The sequence below is a fragment of the Peromyscus maniculatus genome, chromosome 23 (assembly GCF_049852395.1).
Source record: "Peromyscus maniculatus bairdii isolate BWxNUB_F1_BW_parent chromosome 23, HU_Pman_BW_mat_3.1, whole genome shotgun sequence".
Lineage (NCBI taxonomy): Eukaryota > Metazoa > Chordata > Mammalia > Rodentia > Cricetidae > Peromyscus > Peromyscus maniculatus.
In genome coordinates, this window is record NC_134874.1 from 56,383,308 (window position 1) to 56,399,563 (window position 16,256).

General features: G+C 40.5%; 1 protein-coding gene across 9 annotated transcripts in view; it reads right to left on the reverse strand.

The window, feature by feature from the left end:
* The window catches only part of Pan3 (poly(A) specific ribonuclease subunit PAN3), a 126,742-nt gene that overhangs the window by 82,581 nt on the left and 27,905 nt on the right, over positions 1–16,256 (reverse strand). For 3 of the 9 annotated variants that reach the window (XM_076560438.1, XM_076560437.1, XM_076560442.1), the window contains exon 5: positions 4,309–4,470. The exons of 5 other annotated variants lie outside the window; for them this stretch is intronic. In XM_076560438.1, the coding sequence (XP_076416553.1) occupies positions 4,309–4,470 (162 nt within the window). Of the gene's footprint in view, positions 1–4,308; positions 4,471–16,256 lie in introns of those variants that run through there. One more of the 9 variants, XM_076560445.1, reaches the window with a different exon arrangement.

Here is a 16,256-nt window from a genome sequence, read left to right on the forward strand (position 1 = left end):
AGCACAACAACGGAACTTGTATGCACTTCCTTGAGGCTATTGGCTGGTTTGAGGTATGATAGCACATTGTGTACCTCCTGCATTATTTGTTGGAAAGTTCTAACTGAAAGACACTGCTCTGTCCTAGCTTGAAACATACTAGTTACTCTAGAGCCGGGGTTCTCAACCTTCCTGATGCTGCAACCCTTTAATACATTCCCTCAAGTTGTGGTGACCCCCAACCATAAAATTATTTTCATTGCTACGTCCTCATTGTAACTCTGGTACTGTTATGAATCATTACATAAATATCTGTTTTCCGGTGGTCTTAGGTGACCGCCCCCACCCCCCAGAGTGAAACCCCCCCAGGGTGAGAACCACTGCTTTAGAGCCTTTTCTCATATAGACGTGAACCTGATAAACCTGAATATATGGAGAAAAGGCAAAGTTGACGTCCAAGCTGGTAAAGTTTTCATGGTGCTTGGTTAGAGGTGTTTGGATGTCACCCTCAACTGGACAATGATGATAATGAGGAAGCAGATGGCACTTAACACAGGTGATGAGGAAGCTGATGATCCCATAGCTGTGAAGTAATGAGACGTAGTAGAAAGTAGTCTTGAAAGATTCAGCACCAGAGGCTTTAAATAAAGATGGGAAAATCTAAGCAAAGCGTCTAAGGGTAGGGCTGAAAATGATGAAAGCAGCAACATGCACAGGATAAGACACTAACTAGAAAATGGAGCCCCAACAAAGCGCTCTGATGGAAATCTTCTAAGTGGAGAAGGTCTAGACGAGCAGAAGAATTAAATACACTTAATTTAGAAGAATAGCACAAACACGCTACTGAAAAAAGCATGAGTCAAAATCTACTAATTGGGATACTGTCATGCAGACTCTGGAAAGATCAGTTTCTTTCTAAATAGGAGTAGTTTCCTATGTCTTCCCTTCTGATTTTGGCTACATCTCTTATTAACACTCAGATGAAATCACCATAAATTTAAAATGATCACAACAGAAAATAACTGACTGCTCGAGACTCATCTCAAGTAAAAAGTGTAACTGCTTTTCCAACTTTTGGTCTTCATTGGGCATGTGTTATTACCAAGAACACCATAAATTTATATTTATAACATCCTTCACTTAGACTGGAGAGATGGCTCAGGGGTTAAGAGCACTGGCTGCTCTCCCAAGAGAACCTAGATTCCATTCCCAGTACCCACATAATGGCTCTCAACCACTTGTAAGCCAGTTTCAGGATCTCCAATGCCCACTTCTGGCCTCTATGGGCACTGCACTCACACAGTATACACACTCACATGCAGGCAAAACACACTTTTAACATTTTTTAAAATGAAGGGGTTAGAGAGCCTGGCGGTGGTGGCGCACACCTTTAATCCCAGCACTCAGGAGGCAGAGGCAGGCAGATCTCTGTGAGTTCAAGGCCAGCCTGGACTACCAAGTGAGTCCCAGGAAAGGCGCAAAGCTACACAGAGAAACCCTGTCTTGGAAAAAAAAAAAAAAATGAAGGGGTTAGAGAAACGGCTCATGAGTTAAAAACATTAGTTGCCTTTTCTCTTTTTGTTTTTTTCAAGACAGGGTTTCTCTGTGTTGTTTTGGTGCCTGTCCTGGATCTCATTCTGTAGATCAGGCTGGCCTCAAACTCACAGAGATCCACCTGGCTCTGTCCTCTGAGTGCTGGAATTAAAGGTGTGCACCACCACCGCCAGGCCATTTGTTGCTCTTAAGAAAGACACAGGTTTGGTTCCCAGCACCTATAAAAGGGCTTAAGACCATCTACATCTCCAAGGGATGCAGCTCCAAAGGCACCAGATATACATGTGGAAAAAAACCCCAAAACATTCATATGCATACACATGTATACACACATATACACACACATACATAAATATAGATACAGTGAATGATGATAAAGAGATGTACTGCAAAAAAACAACAAAATCAAAAACTCTTCTGGACAAAACAAAACAGGGCCACTGCACTCATGAACTCACACGAGAATAGAGCGGTTAACACTTCATCAAGGATGAGAAAAGGGCTCACAGGTCCCCACTCATTCCTGAGGAACAACTGGCAATTAATGGTTGCTGGGGAGCGAGTGTCATTTTCTTCAGTGATATAGCCACTGAGAAGTAGGGATACGTCAGTAAATGACCTCCCACCCATGTTCATGTGAGCAATCCCAATTAAATTCAATGACTCACAACAGAAAAAGACATAGAAATAGGGAGGAGACTTATTGGGAAGAAGGGCTATAATAGGAGAGAAGAAATGAGACAAAGTAACAGGAGTAAAAATGACTTAAAATTAACTATATGCATGCATGAAACTATCAAAGAATAAATCAAAATTAATTAAAAACAAAGCCTCAAAACAGATGTTCATTTTTAAATTTGTTTCCATTTGGCTTTAGAAGTGGAAAAAAAAAAACCAAGGTGTTTTAAATCAAGATCAAGAAATCAATGAAAAGAGATTTAAAGTCTCAGAAAGAGCCGGAAGGTGATGGCACAAGCCTTTAATTCCAGCACTCAGAGGGCAGAGCCAGGTGGATCTCTATGAGTTCGAGGCCAGCCTGGTCGACAGAGCTAGATCCAGGACAGGCACCAAAACAAGAGAAACCCTGTCTTGAAAAACCACAAAAATAAACGAACAAACAAACAAACAAACAAAAAAAAATTGTAGGGCCAACTTTGAAGACAGTAATTAAATCAAGTTTATTAGCTTTGTAGTATCTTTTTACGTACAGCATGTGAGATTGGAGCAAAGAATATATTTTAAATACTAATCCATCCAAAATTTGGGAGGAAAAACAAATCTATAAGTAAACTGAAGTTACGATTAATAGCACTATCCATATCATATAACAACTCCCAATTTTTAAGAATGAAAATATAATATATTAAAATGGAATGTAAATTGTTTTGTCAGTTTATCTAAATCTTTTTCTGTTTGTCTAAACAGAAGCTGGTTCTTGACTTTAAAAAATTCCAGCCGGGCGGTGGTGGCGCACGCCTTTAATCCCAGCACTCGGGAGGCAGAGGCAGACGGATCTCTGAGAGTTCGAGGCCAGCCTGGTCTACAAAGTGAGTTCCAGGAAAGGCGCAAAGCTACACAGAGAAACCCTGTCTCGAAAAAAACCAAAAAAAAAAAAAAAAAAAAAAAAAATTCCTCTTCATTATTTAATATATTGTTCTACAGACATATTATAAGAAATATATAATAACATACTACTGAAGTTGGTTTCTTGAAAATCTTTACATGTAATTTTTATTTCCAATAAAAACAAATGTACAAAAGGAATGTGGAAGCAGGAGAACCATGACTTAGAATAAATTCAAGGCCGGCTTGGGCTACAAAGTTAAGACTATCTCAAAAAAGAAAAACAAGGAAGTACAGAAAGAAAACATACGAAGATTCCTATGTTTCAAATTCAATGTGAATATAAATGTCTACAGCAAATATCCACAACATAACTTTTCAGAGGAGCATCCTGAGTAATACAGCTTATTTAAAAAACAATTTAACTAGGGCTGCGCATATTATATAGCTCAACGATTAAGCATAGATTCTGCATGTCTGAGGACCTGGATTTGAACATTTAACACCCAGAAAAAGAAAATAATACTTTCAAATATTAACAAAATTGAAAAGGAAAAAGTTAATATAAAAACAGAGAAATATAGCCAGGTGGTAGTGGCACACGCCTTTAATCCCAGCACTCAGGAGGCAGAGGCAGGCGGATCTCTGTGAGTTCCAGGCCAGCCTGGTCTACAGAGCTAGTGAGAGAGAGAGATGAGGCTGACAAGATGGCTCACTGGATGAAGGTGCCTGCTGCCGAGTCTAGTGACCTAATTTGAGTCCCAGGGCCCATATGGCGAGCTCCATGGGTTGTCCTCTGACCTACACATGTGCCCCAAGGCACACATATGCACACACATCAATGCAAAAATGGGGGGGGGCGTATAAACCTTCTCAAGCAGGAAAAGTAAAAAGTCAAACAAAAATCATCTGTGAGGCAGATGTGATGACGCACACCTTTAGTCCCAGCACTCTAGAGGCAGAGACCAGCCTGGTCTACACTGAGAGTTCCAGGAGACAGGGCTACTAGAAAGACCCTGTCTAAAACAAACACACACCATCTGGTTAACCAGCTAGTTAACAGGCTACTGACCTTGCTTTGGTTTTAGAAAAATTTTAATGACTTAAAGTATATCAGCTAAGCCATACAATCTTTTCATATCCATCAACCCACAGATATAGAAAGAAACCAAGAATCACTTTCAAAAAATTTCTAATAAAAATTATTTTTACCTGTAAATTGTTTTCTGTGACTCTGTTCCACCAAACCATATTGATGGGTACTCCTGATTTACACCTGTCAGCAAGGCAGCCAATAGGGTTCTTTGCTTTTCGTGCCTTTGATCCCATCGGAACTAGCCTCTCCTCCAGCATCCCCAGGCGACACTTCCTTGGCTAGGAGAAAGAAGGAAAGAAACCGAGCCACTCCTAACATCCCCACACTAATCTAAACTACTATAATGAAAATGCAGGAGTGTTAGAACGGTGGGAGAGGAAACAAGTAAAATCTCTAAGAATCTTGTTCATCACCACCCACAATCCGCCACCCCACCAGACCTCTCTAAGACCCACAGTACGCATGGGCTCAAAAATGTTACATAAATAACCAATGTTGTAGAGAATTATAATCTGGTCTTAGAACTTTATAGCTAGAAATTACCTTATACAACTTCCCAATGAACTTACCTATTCTCAATGCAATATGGGAGCAAACGTTTTCAGGGGCACAAAAGAGATTGAAAACTTCTCAATTCTTATCTTCGTCAGCAACTCATCTCACTATCTCATTTCCTACTGAGAACTACTCCAACTGAAGGGAGCAACTGATTACTAAGGGATGGCTTTGTATAAATTCTTTTAATTCTGTGCATGATAGGCTGGAGAATGACAGTTACTCTAACACAGGCAAAGAACAGAAATAAATATAGCCTAAAGTTTTTAAAAGTAAACAGCACAATAATGTAAACTTCACTGGTCTTTTAAACTGCAGTAACCTGAGTAGACAAATAGCTAGTAAATTATGTAACAAATTAGCAAATTCATTTGTTAAAATACTAATAAAGTTAGTAAGCCATCCTCACAGCAGCAGGCAGGGCTGTGTAAGAACAATGTAATGGTGGTGCTCACCATCGTCCCTTAATTATAGTACCTTAAAGGTAATATATGCATATACACACACATATACATGTATGTCCATGTGTGTCTCCTTCAGGAAATAAACTTACAGATGATTGACTGCAGCTGGGATGTAAAATAAATGAATAAATTTAATTAATTAAAAAAGCTAAAGGAAGATCCACACTTATTTATTGCTATACCTTGAGATGTAATAAGAGTACTAAAAATTATTAGAGTACAACATCAAAATTTTTCTTTGAAATCTAGTATAGAGAACAGCACATTTTGCTGTGCGTGGTGGTGAAAAAGCCTGTAATCCCAGCATTTGAGAAGTAGGAATATCCTAAATCTTGGACCAGCCCAAACTACATAGCAAGATTGACCTTAAAAGGTTTGAAGCCAGGCATGGTGGCGCACACCTTTAATCCCAGCACTCAGAAGGCAGAGCCAGGCGGATCTCTGTGAGTTCAAGGCCAACCTGGTCTACAGAGTGAGATCCAGGACAGGCTCCAAAACTACACAGAGAAACCCTGTCTCGAAAAACAAAAACAAACAAACAAACAAACAAAAAGGTTTGGGAGGCTGGAGAGTTGGCTCAGTGGTTAAGGGAACTTGTTACTCTTGCAAAGGACCCAGGTTCAATCTCCAGCACCCACATTGGCACCTTACGACCACCTGTAACTCCAGCCCCAGGGCATCTAACATCCTCTTCTGACCTCTACAGTCACCAGACATGCACATCACGTACATACATACATGCAGGTTAAACACTCATATGTATAAAATACACTTAAAAATTTAAAGAGTGGTAGTGGAATCAACAATTTAAGAAAATACACAACTTCTAAATTCCAAAACCCTAATAATACCTATAGAAAAATTAAACTATAGAACATAGTTCTCCTCTCCTTAAAAGGCCTATACTGGTATTGTTTTTAAGGAGAATGAAAGATAATTAAACTTGAATCGAGAAGAGACTCCATTCATTACCTGCCTACCCACTAATCTGAACGTGGAAGAGGTTCGGGAAGCTAAAGCAAGGCCAGTTCTATGCAACCCGGGGCTCACAGTCTCCCTGCAAGTCTACATCAGAGAGAAGGTCTCTGCACAAGAATACATGCTTTAGGCACATACCACAATCACATTTTAAGTGGAACAATTTCAAAGCAAGTTATTAGCAACATAACTCCTTGAAAAAAGTTAAGATTAAACTCATACATTTTTGTTTTCAAGTGAGTAACTGTAAGGTTTTGATATATAGTAAGAATAACAGCCTTAATTAAGCATTTACTATGTAAAAATTTTGTGTTTTAGAAAATTCCTGGCTGTAAAATCTTCTACCTCTATCACAAATGTTAAAATATCAAAGGCCAATTAGAATCATAATGGGATAGGAAGAGATAGCTCAGTAGTGAAGAGCACTGGCTGCTTTTTCAAAAAATCTGGGTTCCGTTCTCAGCACCCACAACTATATGCAGCTAGTTCCAGGGTATCTGATCCCTTCTGGGCTCCACAGGCACCACACACACATGGTGCAGACATACATGCAGGCAGAACACTCATACACATAAGCAAAAAATTTTAAATTAAAATCACAACTGGCTAAAACACTTAGACAAAGATACTTCAATTCTAGTCATATACTGAAATACAAAATATATATATGTATATTACTTTAAATAGTCTACAGCAATTCAGACTTGTCATAAGCCCATTTTCTTTTTGACTCAGTTATAACAATCAATGCAATTTCTCTTTCATATAGTATAATAGTAATATAGAAAACATTGTAATAGATCACATTTCCTCCCAAGAGTTCTATTAGAATTGTCTCTTGGTGATGGCCAGGTGGTGATGGCGCACACCTTTAATCCCAGCACTTGGGGAAGCAGAGGCAGGTGGATCTCTTTGAGTTCTCAGCTAGCCTGGTCTACAAAGTGAGTCCTACGACAGGCTCCAAAGCTACACAAAGAAACCCTGTCACAAACAAACAAACAATAAAATAATTGTCTCTTGGTTTTCCAAACAATTCTTACTCCTTCCCCTTTATTCTATACCCAGTGCCTGCAACTAAGGAGATCTCTGAGGCTGAACAGGAACAGACACAAACTCTTCAATAAGCAGCCAACAAGCTGCATGGTCATGCAGGACACTGAAAAGACCTAATGTAGCGGCATCATTTAAATTAACAGGAGCAGCTGGGTGTGGTGGCACATACCTTTAATCCCAGCACTTGGGAGGCCCTATCTTGAAGAAAAAAAAAAAAAAAAGAAAGGAAGGAAGGAAGGAAGGAAGGAAGGAAGGAAGGAAGGAAGGAAGGAAGGAAGGAAGGAAGGAAGGAAGGAAGGAAGGAAGGAAGGAAGAAAGAAAGAAAGAAAGAAAGAAAGAAAGAAAGAAAGAAAGAAAGAAAGAAAGAAAGAAAGAAAGAAAGAAAGAAAGAAAGAAAGAAAGAAAGAAAGAAAAAATTAAAAGTAACAGAAACAACAGAATACAACTTCACAACGCAAAATGACATTCAAAAAAGAAATGGCAGCAACAGGAAGCATGAAGGTATAGCAAAAAAAAGGGTATACAGAAAAACAAAAAGGATTCCACAGACCAAGTCTCACTGCAAAAAATACAGGAATGTCTCATCTGGGAGCTAATTTCTAAGTCAGCTGGGCTATTTCAAGAAAAAAAAAAAAATGTCCACCTGAACATCTGAGGAAAGACTACTGGGGACTATTGCAGGTACTTAGAATACACTGACATGCATGCACCTCTCCCTGGAACAGAAGTAGTAATAGTCTAGGAGGCCCTAGATACGAAGGAAAAGCGTAACTCACTGACAGTAATGCACACAGAACTGAGGTACCCAGAGAGCAGGCAAAGGCACCTCAGGAGGGATGCAAGTGCCTGAGCAGACTTTTAAGGCAGAGGAAGCCAACGAGGGGGGGGGGAATGAGGGGGGAGTGGAGAGAGGAAGGGAAGGGGGAAAGAGAGATGGGAGTGTAGGCTGGCTGAGACTGTTTCTCAGGGGACATGGGACTAGGGAAATGCACTAGACTGAAGCAGGGTGGTCCAGGGTTCACCCACCACAAGGTCGCTAGAAGGTTAATTAAAAAGGCTGCTTTCAAGCTTCATCCTTGTAACAAAAGATTTATGCTATCAACCTATGGCAACGAATCTGCACCTCATTTGGCCAAAGGGAGTTAAGAAAAGAGGTGACAGGAACAGATACATTTCAAAAAGGAAGTTCTACAGCAATCTGGAGGAAGTGTAGATATGAAACTGGAAGCCAGGGACCATAAATGAGTGGACTCTGGCAGAGAGGTCTAGGTCAAGCTTTCTCAAATTCAGCACTGGACTCTGGCTACATCTTTTTAATGGGGTGCTCCAAGTCCTACAAGATGATTAGCTGCAGCCGTCTTCCCCACTAGATCCCACAGCAGCCCCGTCATCACAGAGCAACACAAAGCTGTCTTCAGTGGTGCTAAGTGCCCTCTCCCGCAGGACGCCACCGCCTCTACCTAAGAACCAGGCAGAGACCAGGAGCAACCGTAACCAATTCAGAACGCACAACAACTAGTAGTCTAAGAAGTACGGATCAGCAGAGGCTGACACAGCGAGGAAAGAACACCAAATGGATGGTGAGGAAGAAGGAAACAAAACGTTACGTGAAATGACTTTGTACATACTGTTCCGAGTTCTCCCTCAGCACAAGGCAAAGCCCCTCTCTCCTTCCCTTAGCTTCTGAAATCCTAACTTAGCAAGCACTGGAATTTGCAATGATCAAAGAAACAAAAACAAAACCAGTCAGTACTTGTGTTGCGTGAGCAGTCCCATCGTGGTAATCATCACGAAATGGGGCGTTAGAGCTCTAACCCCCACGGCCCTCCCCTTCCGGGAAGCCAACACCACAGCAGAGCCATCCTCGTCTTCACCAGCTCCCTCTCTAATCCAGATCTATTTTTTAACCTGGAGTCTTAGGATTTCCTATAAAAATGACTGGTTTTTATAGTTCACAAAACTTAAATTAACACTACAAAGACAGAAGACAATAGTAGCTGAACACCATTTTACTTTTTGTCCGGATTTAGTTTTAAAGGTTGTCTTGAGCCAATGTTTTCAAGGGGAAAGGGTTGAAATCTATTCTAGAGCAGCAGTGTGATGAACATGGAGCTTTGGTAGAATCTTGTGACAGGTTGGAGTGTAGCTCAGTGGTATCACAACTTGCCTAGCATTCCCAAGGCTCTGGGTATCCATCCCATCACCACAAGAGACAGTATGTAAAAAACTTATTCTGACTCAGTCAACCAAGAGTAAGGCTGACAGTATTTCTACAAATAACCCCAAAGCACCAGGTACTGCTCATCTACAGACCACACTTGAAAGGGTCAAAGGTTCTCAAGAGTCACGACCTAGTTGAGAAACCACTAGTGATGCCAACGAACAGGAGACACCCTCACAACTGAAAAGCTTTACAGCTTTCTGCTATTTTGAACCCTGACTTCAAATTCACAGAGCCTTCACAGCTACTCCTGAGAGCACTGCCCCACCTTTTACAAAATCCTTTAAGGATTCGGCCTATGAAAGAGCTGGTCTGTGGCTTAGGATTGGAGGACATCCTCTAATCCCTATCAAGGCAGCTAAGGCTCTAGACTCAAGTACTTTTGTGCTGTTTGGGGTTGAGATTTTGGGAGATAGGGTGCTGCTTTTTGAGACAGGGTCTGTGTAGCCTTGACTGGCTCTGAACTCATTGTGTAGCTGAGGGCAACCTTGAACTCCTGACCCTCCTGTTGCACGGTCACACTTCAAAACAAATTTCATTCACCCACTCAAGATTTCAGTTATCAGCCTTTCTGTCCTTAGGAATAAATGATCAGTATGAGCTGTTCTTTTTTCAAGAACACTTAAATCTAGAAGGAATGGTGTAAAATAGTCTACCTGTGTAGATGAACACTAGCAACTAACAGGCCAGTGCTCACAGCACTGAGTCTTTGGTGACATACAGCAACCCCAAAGCACTGCACTCATGACAGACCAAATGACATCCCTGATGACAGACCACAGACAACAAGATGCTATCCCCAAAGTGTTTCTCTTGAATATCAAATTCGTAAGTAAGGACTTCCATTATCTGCACTGGGAAACAATGATCAAAACAGCATATGCTCAAAAAAGAAGTCATGAACACATAGGAAAATTGTGTGTGTGTGTGTGTGTGTGTGTGTGTGTGTGTGTGTGTGTGTGTGTGTGTGTGTGTGTGTGTATCCCTTCAGTTGATGTTCAGGGACAGTCCAAATCCACTGTCGTCTGCAGTTAACAATCGAGTGTGAAGTCCATCGACCAGAAGCCTCTGGCTGGAGTTTACTCTATACTTATTTCCAAATAAGCATGCTTTTCTTCCATAACCTCCTCTAACTCCAGAAGATCATCCTTTGGGTAACTCAATGTCCTGACTATTTCAATATAGCTTTACTTATAGAAAATAAACCATTACAATTCCACTCATGATCAGTAATTAAATTCATTGGAGTACAAACACAAGCTGCTATAACTGATTAAAGCCATCTGATTTTTTTTTTCCTTTTCCATTTTTTGGGACAGTTTTGCTACATGGCCCTTGAGTGGCCTAGAACTCTCTAAGTAGACCGCGCTGGCTTCCAACTTGAGGCAATTCTCCTGCCTCTGCCTTTGGGATACTGGGATTCTATATAGGCATGAGGCACATACCTGAGGTCATGGGTTTCAACACACCCATCTCTATATTGTGCTGGATCACAATCAGGGCAGGTGCTCAGGCATTTTAAAGCAAGCAGTTTACACAGAGAGTCATCTCCTCAGAACCTTGTTTTGTTTTGTGTGAGGAAACCCAAGCTAGCCTAGAATTCCTGACCTCCTCAGTCCTCCTCTTGAGTATGAACCACCATATCTAGTTTATTAAGTGCTGGGGATCAGAGCAAACCCAAGCATCATGCATGCGAGGCAAGCACTCTACCAACCCAGCTATTTCCCCAGCCCCACTTTTTAAAAATTTACTGTGTATGCTAAGCTTGCTTAGTTGAATGTTTAAAAGAAGCAGAGTATCTTCAAAACTGCTCTACTATTATTTGAAATAAGTAATGAAAAATAATCCTGCTACATACTAAGAAACAGATTAAGTTTTTAAACTGCAGAATCATAAGCTATAAAAGACTCTAATAACTACCTGACAAGCACATGTCACTAGGCCAAACATTTTACATCCATTAATGTGTTTAATATACACAATTTTATGAAGCTAATGTCCATCATTACACCAACTTTATGGATTCGAAACAAATCTTGTATCTTGTAATTTTCCTACACTCTCACCACTAACAAGGTCAGGTTCCAAAACCTGTTCTCTTACTTACAGTACCCTGTCTCCAAAAAGACCTACTCCACATCTTAAAGTATCACAATCTTAATGTCATTTAGCTAAACCTGAACCAATCTCTCTTAATCTTATCAGCGTGAAGGAATCTGTAAGAAACAATGAGAGAGAATAGTCAAAAAAATAAAACCTAAAATATTAACTCTCCCTTTTCAAAAGTACAAGAAAAAAAATTAAGAAATTCAATTATCAGGTTAGTGAACAAACATGGGTTGACTAAAATCATCTTTACTAATTCATTCCCTCACACCTACTTCCTTGGAAAACAAGTATGAATCACTAACAAGGTCCACTCTTGGTAACAGTTGTACTTTGTAAACTCAATGACCACAGTAGGGTATAGAAAAGTCAAGCAGATGTCATAATGATCTACCGGGCTCTTAGGTCCAGGTAAAAATCACTCTGTATTTACTAAACTACTGTTTTTCTGTTTAAAAAAAAAAAAAAAAAAAAAAAAAAAACTAACTCTAAAATTTTAAGACTGGATGATAAGTATAGCCAACAGTGTATACGTAGAAAGGCACAAACTTCAATTCACTTGTTTGGCTACGATGTATAAACTCCATACTATCACACACATTTAAACAACCTCCAAAACAAAATGTTATGCCAGCTTTTTAAATCAATCAAAAGACAAAATGAGCCGGGAGTCGGTGGCGCACGCCTTTAATCCCAGCACTCGGGAGGCAGAGCCAGGTGGATCTCTGTGAGTTCGAGGCCAGCCTGGGCTACCAAGTGAGCTCCAGGAAAGGCGCAAAGCTACACAGAGAAACCCTGTCTCGAAAAACCAAAAAAAAAAAAAAAAAAAAAAGACAAAATGATCCTGCAATCATGGATTTGAAGAAAGCTTTCTTAGAGCCAGGCATAGTGCTGTACACTGTTAGTCCCAACAGTCAGGATCAAGACCAGCCTGGTCTAAGTAAGTTCCAGGACAGTCAGAGCTATGTAGAAGCCCTGCCCCTACCCCCACCCCAAGAAAGAAAGAAAAGGAAAATCCTTCTTAGTTCAATACAAATGCTCACTGTACAACAAATTGAAAAAAGCGTTCATTAGAAAATAGGAAACACTTTATCACCAGGAAGCTTTGTAATAGAGACAGGAGACAGTTGGATGTTCTCAAGAGACTAGAGCCAGAAGACCCAAACCTGGTTCAAACGAGGAAATAAACAGAGAGAACACAGCCAGTGTTCTTCTCTCAAGCAAAGTAACCCAGAAGATTCTCCCACCACCCACACTGCATCACAAACCAACCACAGCAGGTGACTATCTCCCCCACACCACCCCCCGGGTCCCACTGCTCTCATTCTGACCCAGAGCAGAACAAAAATTCCAGAAATATTGGTGTGTCAGGAATTTAACTCAATATTAAAGCCTTAAAAAATGGACAAAAATGAACGTTACCCCACTTTAGGACTAAAACACACTAAAGTGAGCCAAAGACTTGTAAATAGTAGGTGCCTAAGGAAGTTTTTATTCTGGGACAGGGCAGGTGAATAAAATGATGGGCAGACTATCAGCCCACAAGAGATAAAAGGGAAGCCAAGAATGTCAACCAGACTGCTCAGGTGCCAGACTTACACCAACCACATGTGGTGGTCCTGTACCGAGTGGCAAGAAGCCCAGCAGGGCCTCAGACCCTCATTCACACTTGTGCTCTCCTACATCCAACTGTGCTAAGAGATTTTGTTTTCAAAGGACTTGGGACCCAAGTTTTACTGCTTGTCTGGATCACACCTATGATTCAGTGACTCCGTGTCAGTAACCAACTTTAACTGTACCCACCTTGCTGCTAAGTCTGCCTTGTGTATTAATCTCCAATCTCTAGGATATTGACTCTCGTTTTTAACAAAACTCCAAAGTCATAGGTAGCATTTTGCAGGGATTTAACTTTTCCATAGACTATAAAGTTAGAATTTAATTCTTCCAACATCTATCTTGCCCAAAATTAATTACATAAATTTCTTATTATAACCGTTTTGATCTATATACATTTTTAATGAGGAAAATAAAAGTGAAAAAGTATCAATGCTTCTCCAGCATAAATATAAAAATCATTTAAAATCATTTCTTGTATATCATGGTTCTGATCATGAAATTAAAAACCGAATTACGCCGGGCGGTGGTGGCGCACGCCTTTAATCCCAGCACTCGGGAGGCAGAGCCAGGTGGATCTCTGTGAGTTCGAGGCCAGCCTGGGCTACCAAGTGAGTTCCAGGAAAGGCGCAAAGCTACACAGAGAAACCCTGTCTCGAAAAACCAAAAAAAAAAAAAAAAACAAACAAAAAAAAAAAACAAAAACAAAAAAAACCAAAACCGAATTACAAGAAGAATAACTGTACATTTGATGCCCCAGCCTTATCAGCTCTACAGGTGTTTCTAGACTCTGCGAAGCTGGCTCTGGTCCCTGTGGTTCTACTGTAACGACCAAAGGCATAGATAGCTATGTTCAGCTATGGAATTGTTCAGGAATCTTCTCACATATCTGATGACAACTGGATGACAGCTAGGAACCTTTTCATACTATTTTCCACACCACATTTTTCTTCAGTAAGCCCATAAATGCTAAGACGCTCAGGTCCAGTCTCTTAGTTCCTCTGTGAAGGACAGGAGGAATTGACTAAGACTCCTTCCTAAGTGGGGTAGCGCCTGCCTAGACGGTCTAGCTTCTCTACAGTCTTCGCTATCAAACATTTTTCCTCATGTGTTCTCGTGGATCTAGAAAATTCACTGCTACTTTGCAATCAACAAATATTTAAGCTGGCACTCATTAATATGTTCACATATAGCAAAAACACATGACTGTTGGGTTCGACCCACCTGGGATTTTTGGGAAGTTACTTACCTTACAGGCTATGATATGGTAGTGAACGACCTACTACCTAATCTCTGGCATTATTTTGAAGCATCAAAAAGTAATCATACTACCCTGATTAAATAGGCATTGAATTTAATTAAATAACTAAATATAATTTTTATTTCCGCAGAATTACATCAAGAAACAAACATAAATTACAACAAAGGGGGGGGTAGCCCCTATGACCGCCAGCACACCATGCATTACTCCCACTGTCAAAAAATTCCTAAAACAAGGATTTTTTCAACTTTCTGAGCAACCATTAGCATTTAAAAACACAACACATACCCACAGAAATAGCACGTACTAGCGCGATCTACTGGATGAAGCCCACGTGTCCCTCCACCACACATTCTGTTACTGTCAACAGCAGCAATGGGGTCTTGGCAGTTAGATACTAAGGCTTTCAATTATAGACCGGGCAGTTTTTCAGAAATAAAGGACAACACAACACCTGTTTAGGATGTGTCTATCTTTTCATGAATGGAAGATTATAATCTAGAATGAAGGCACAAGGTCACAGGGTCAGAAATCCAGGGACCTCCAGAGTCACAGGAAATTATATTATTATTCTCTTTCTATTAAACTATATTCTAATACTGAAGGCCAGGCAGGGCAGCTCAAATCTGTGATTCTAGGTCTCAGGAGGCATAAGGAGGGTCACTTCAAGTCTGAGGCCAGCCTGGGCTACAAAGCACGGCAATCACACACTAATATTTCCTTTTATTGTTTTCTTCTATGAAAAAAGAACACGTGCTGTATTTTTCTCTTAAAATCCCCATTGATTTTTACTACTTTTCAAAAATAGCTCTAAATGGTATACAACTCTTTGTTTAAACGCAGCCAGTTAATTTTCACAGGAATGCTTTTAAATGCTCAATTACCATTCTACTTGTACTCTCTATCAGGGATCAGAAACAGCACTTACTCTAGCTAATTCTTCTGAACTAGGAGAAAGCCATCAGAAGGACCAGTAAGCCGAGGGGAAGTTTCTTTGTCTCTCAAGAGCTCTAGATAACGTGTGCCATCGGAGGCTCAGTGCTGTCTCTCCCTACTGCGACAGGTCTGCTGGTGTCCACCTCTACCACTTCTCACCAACCCACGAAAAGTGTGTGAAGTAAAACTAACCTTATTCTTGACGAAAACCATTAAGAGAGCTATAAACCAAGCCCAAACATTGTATCTACCAGGCATAGCTGTTAAAAGCATTTCCAATCACCTTCTTGCTCTAATCCAATTCTTAAGAAGGAAACAACATCACATGCACAAAGTGCTCGTGTGATTACATGCCGAGTCCTGAAAATGTTTGTTCTGCTTTGAAAACGCCCAGTCTTGTCAAATGTTGTAAGTAACTTATTGAGGTATGACTGAATGGCAGTGTTACACATATTTCACACAGATGTTTCATTAAGCTTAGTCATGAAGCCATCACCACCAGAGTCATTGCGAACTTCATGCCATACTCCCCTCTGTTCAGACACCAATGTTCAAACTCTTCAGTTCATTTTTTCTAAAGTCAGTATTTAACTTGGGACCTTTCTCCCATTACTTAGAAAACAAGAGTGCTTTAACCTTCACAGTAACATCCATCAAGATGCACAGGTTCCTCTATCTTTTTGTTTGTTGTTTTGGTTTTCTGAGACAGAGTTTTTCTGTGTAGCTTTGGAGCCTGTCCTGGATCCTGCAGACCAGGCTGTCCTCGAACTCACAGAGATCCACCGGCCTCAGCTTCCCAAGTGCTGGGATTAAAGGCCTATGCCACCACCACCCAGCAAGTTCCTGTATCTTTAGCTACTATTTGTCCTAACCAAA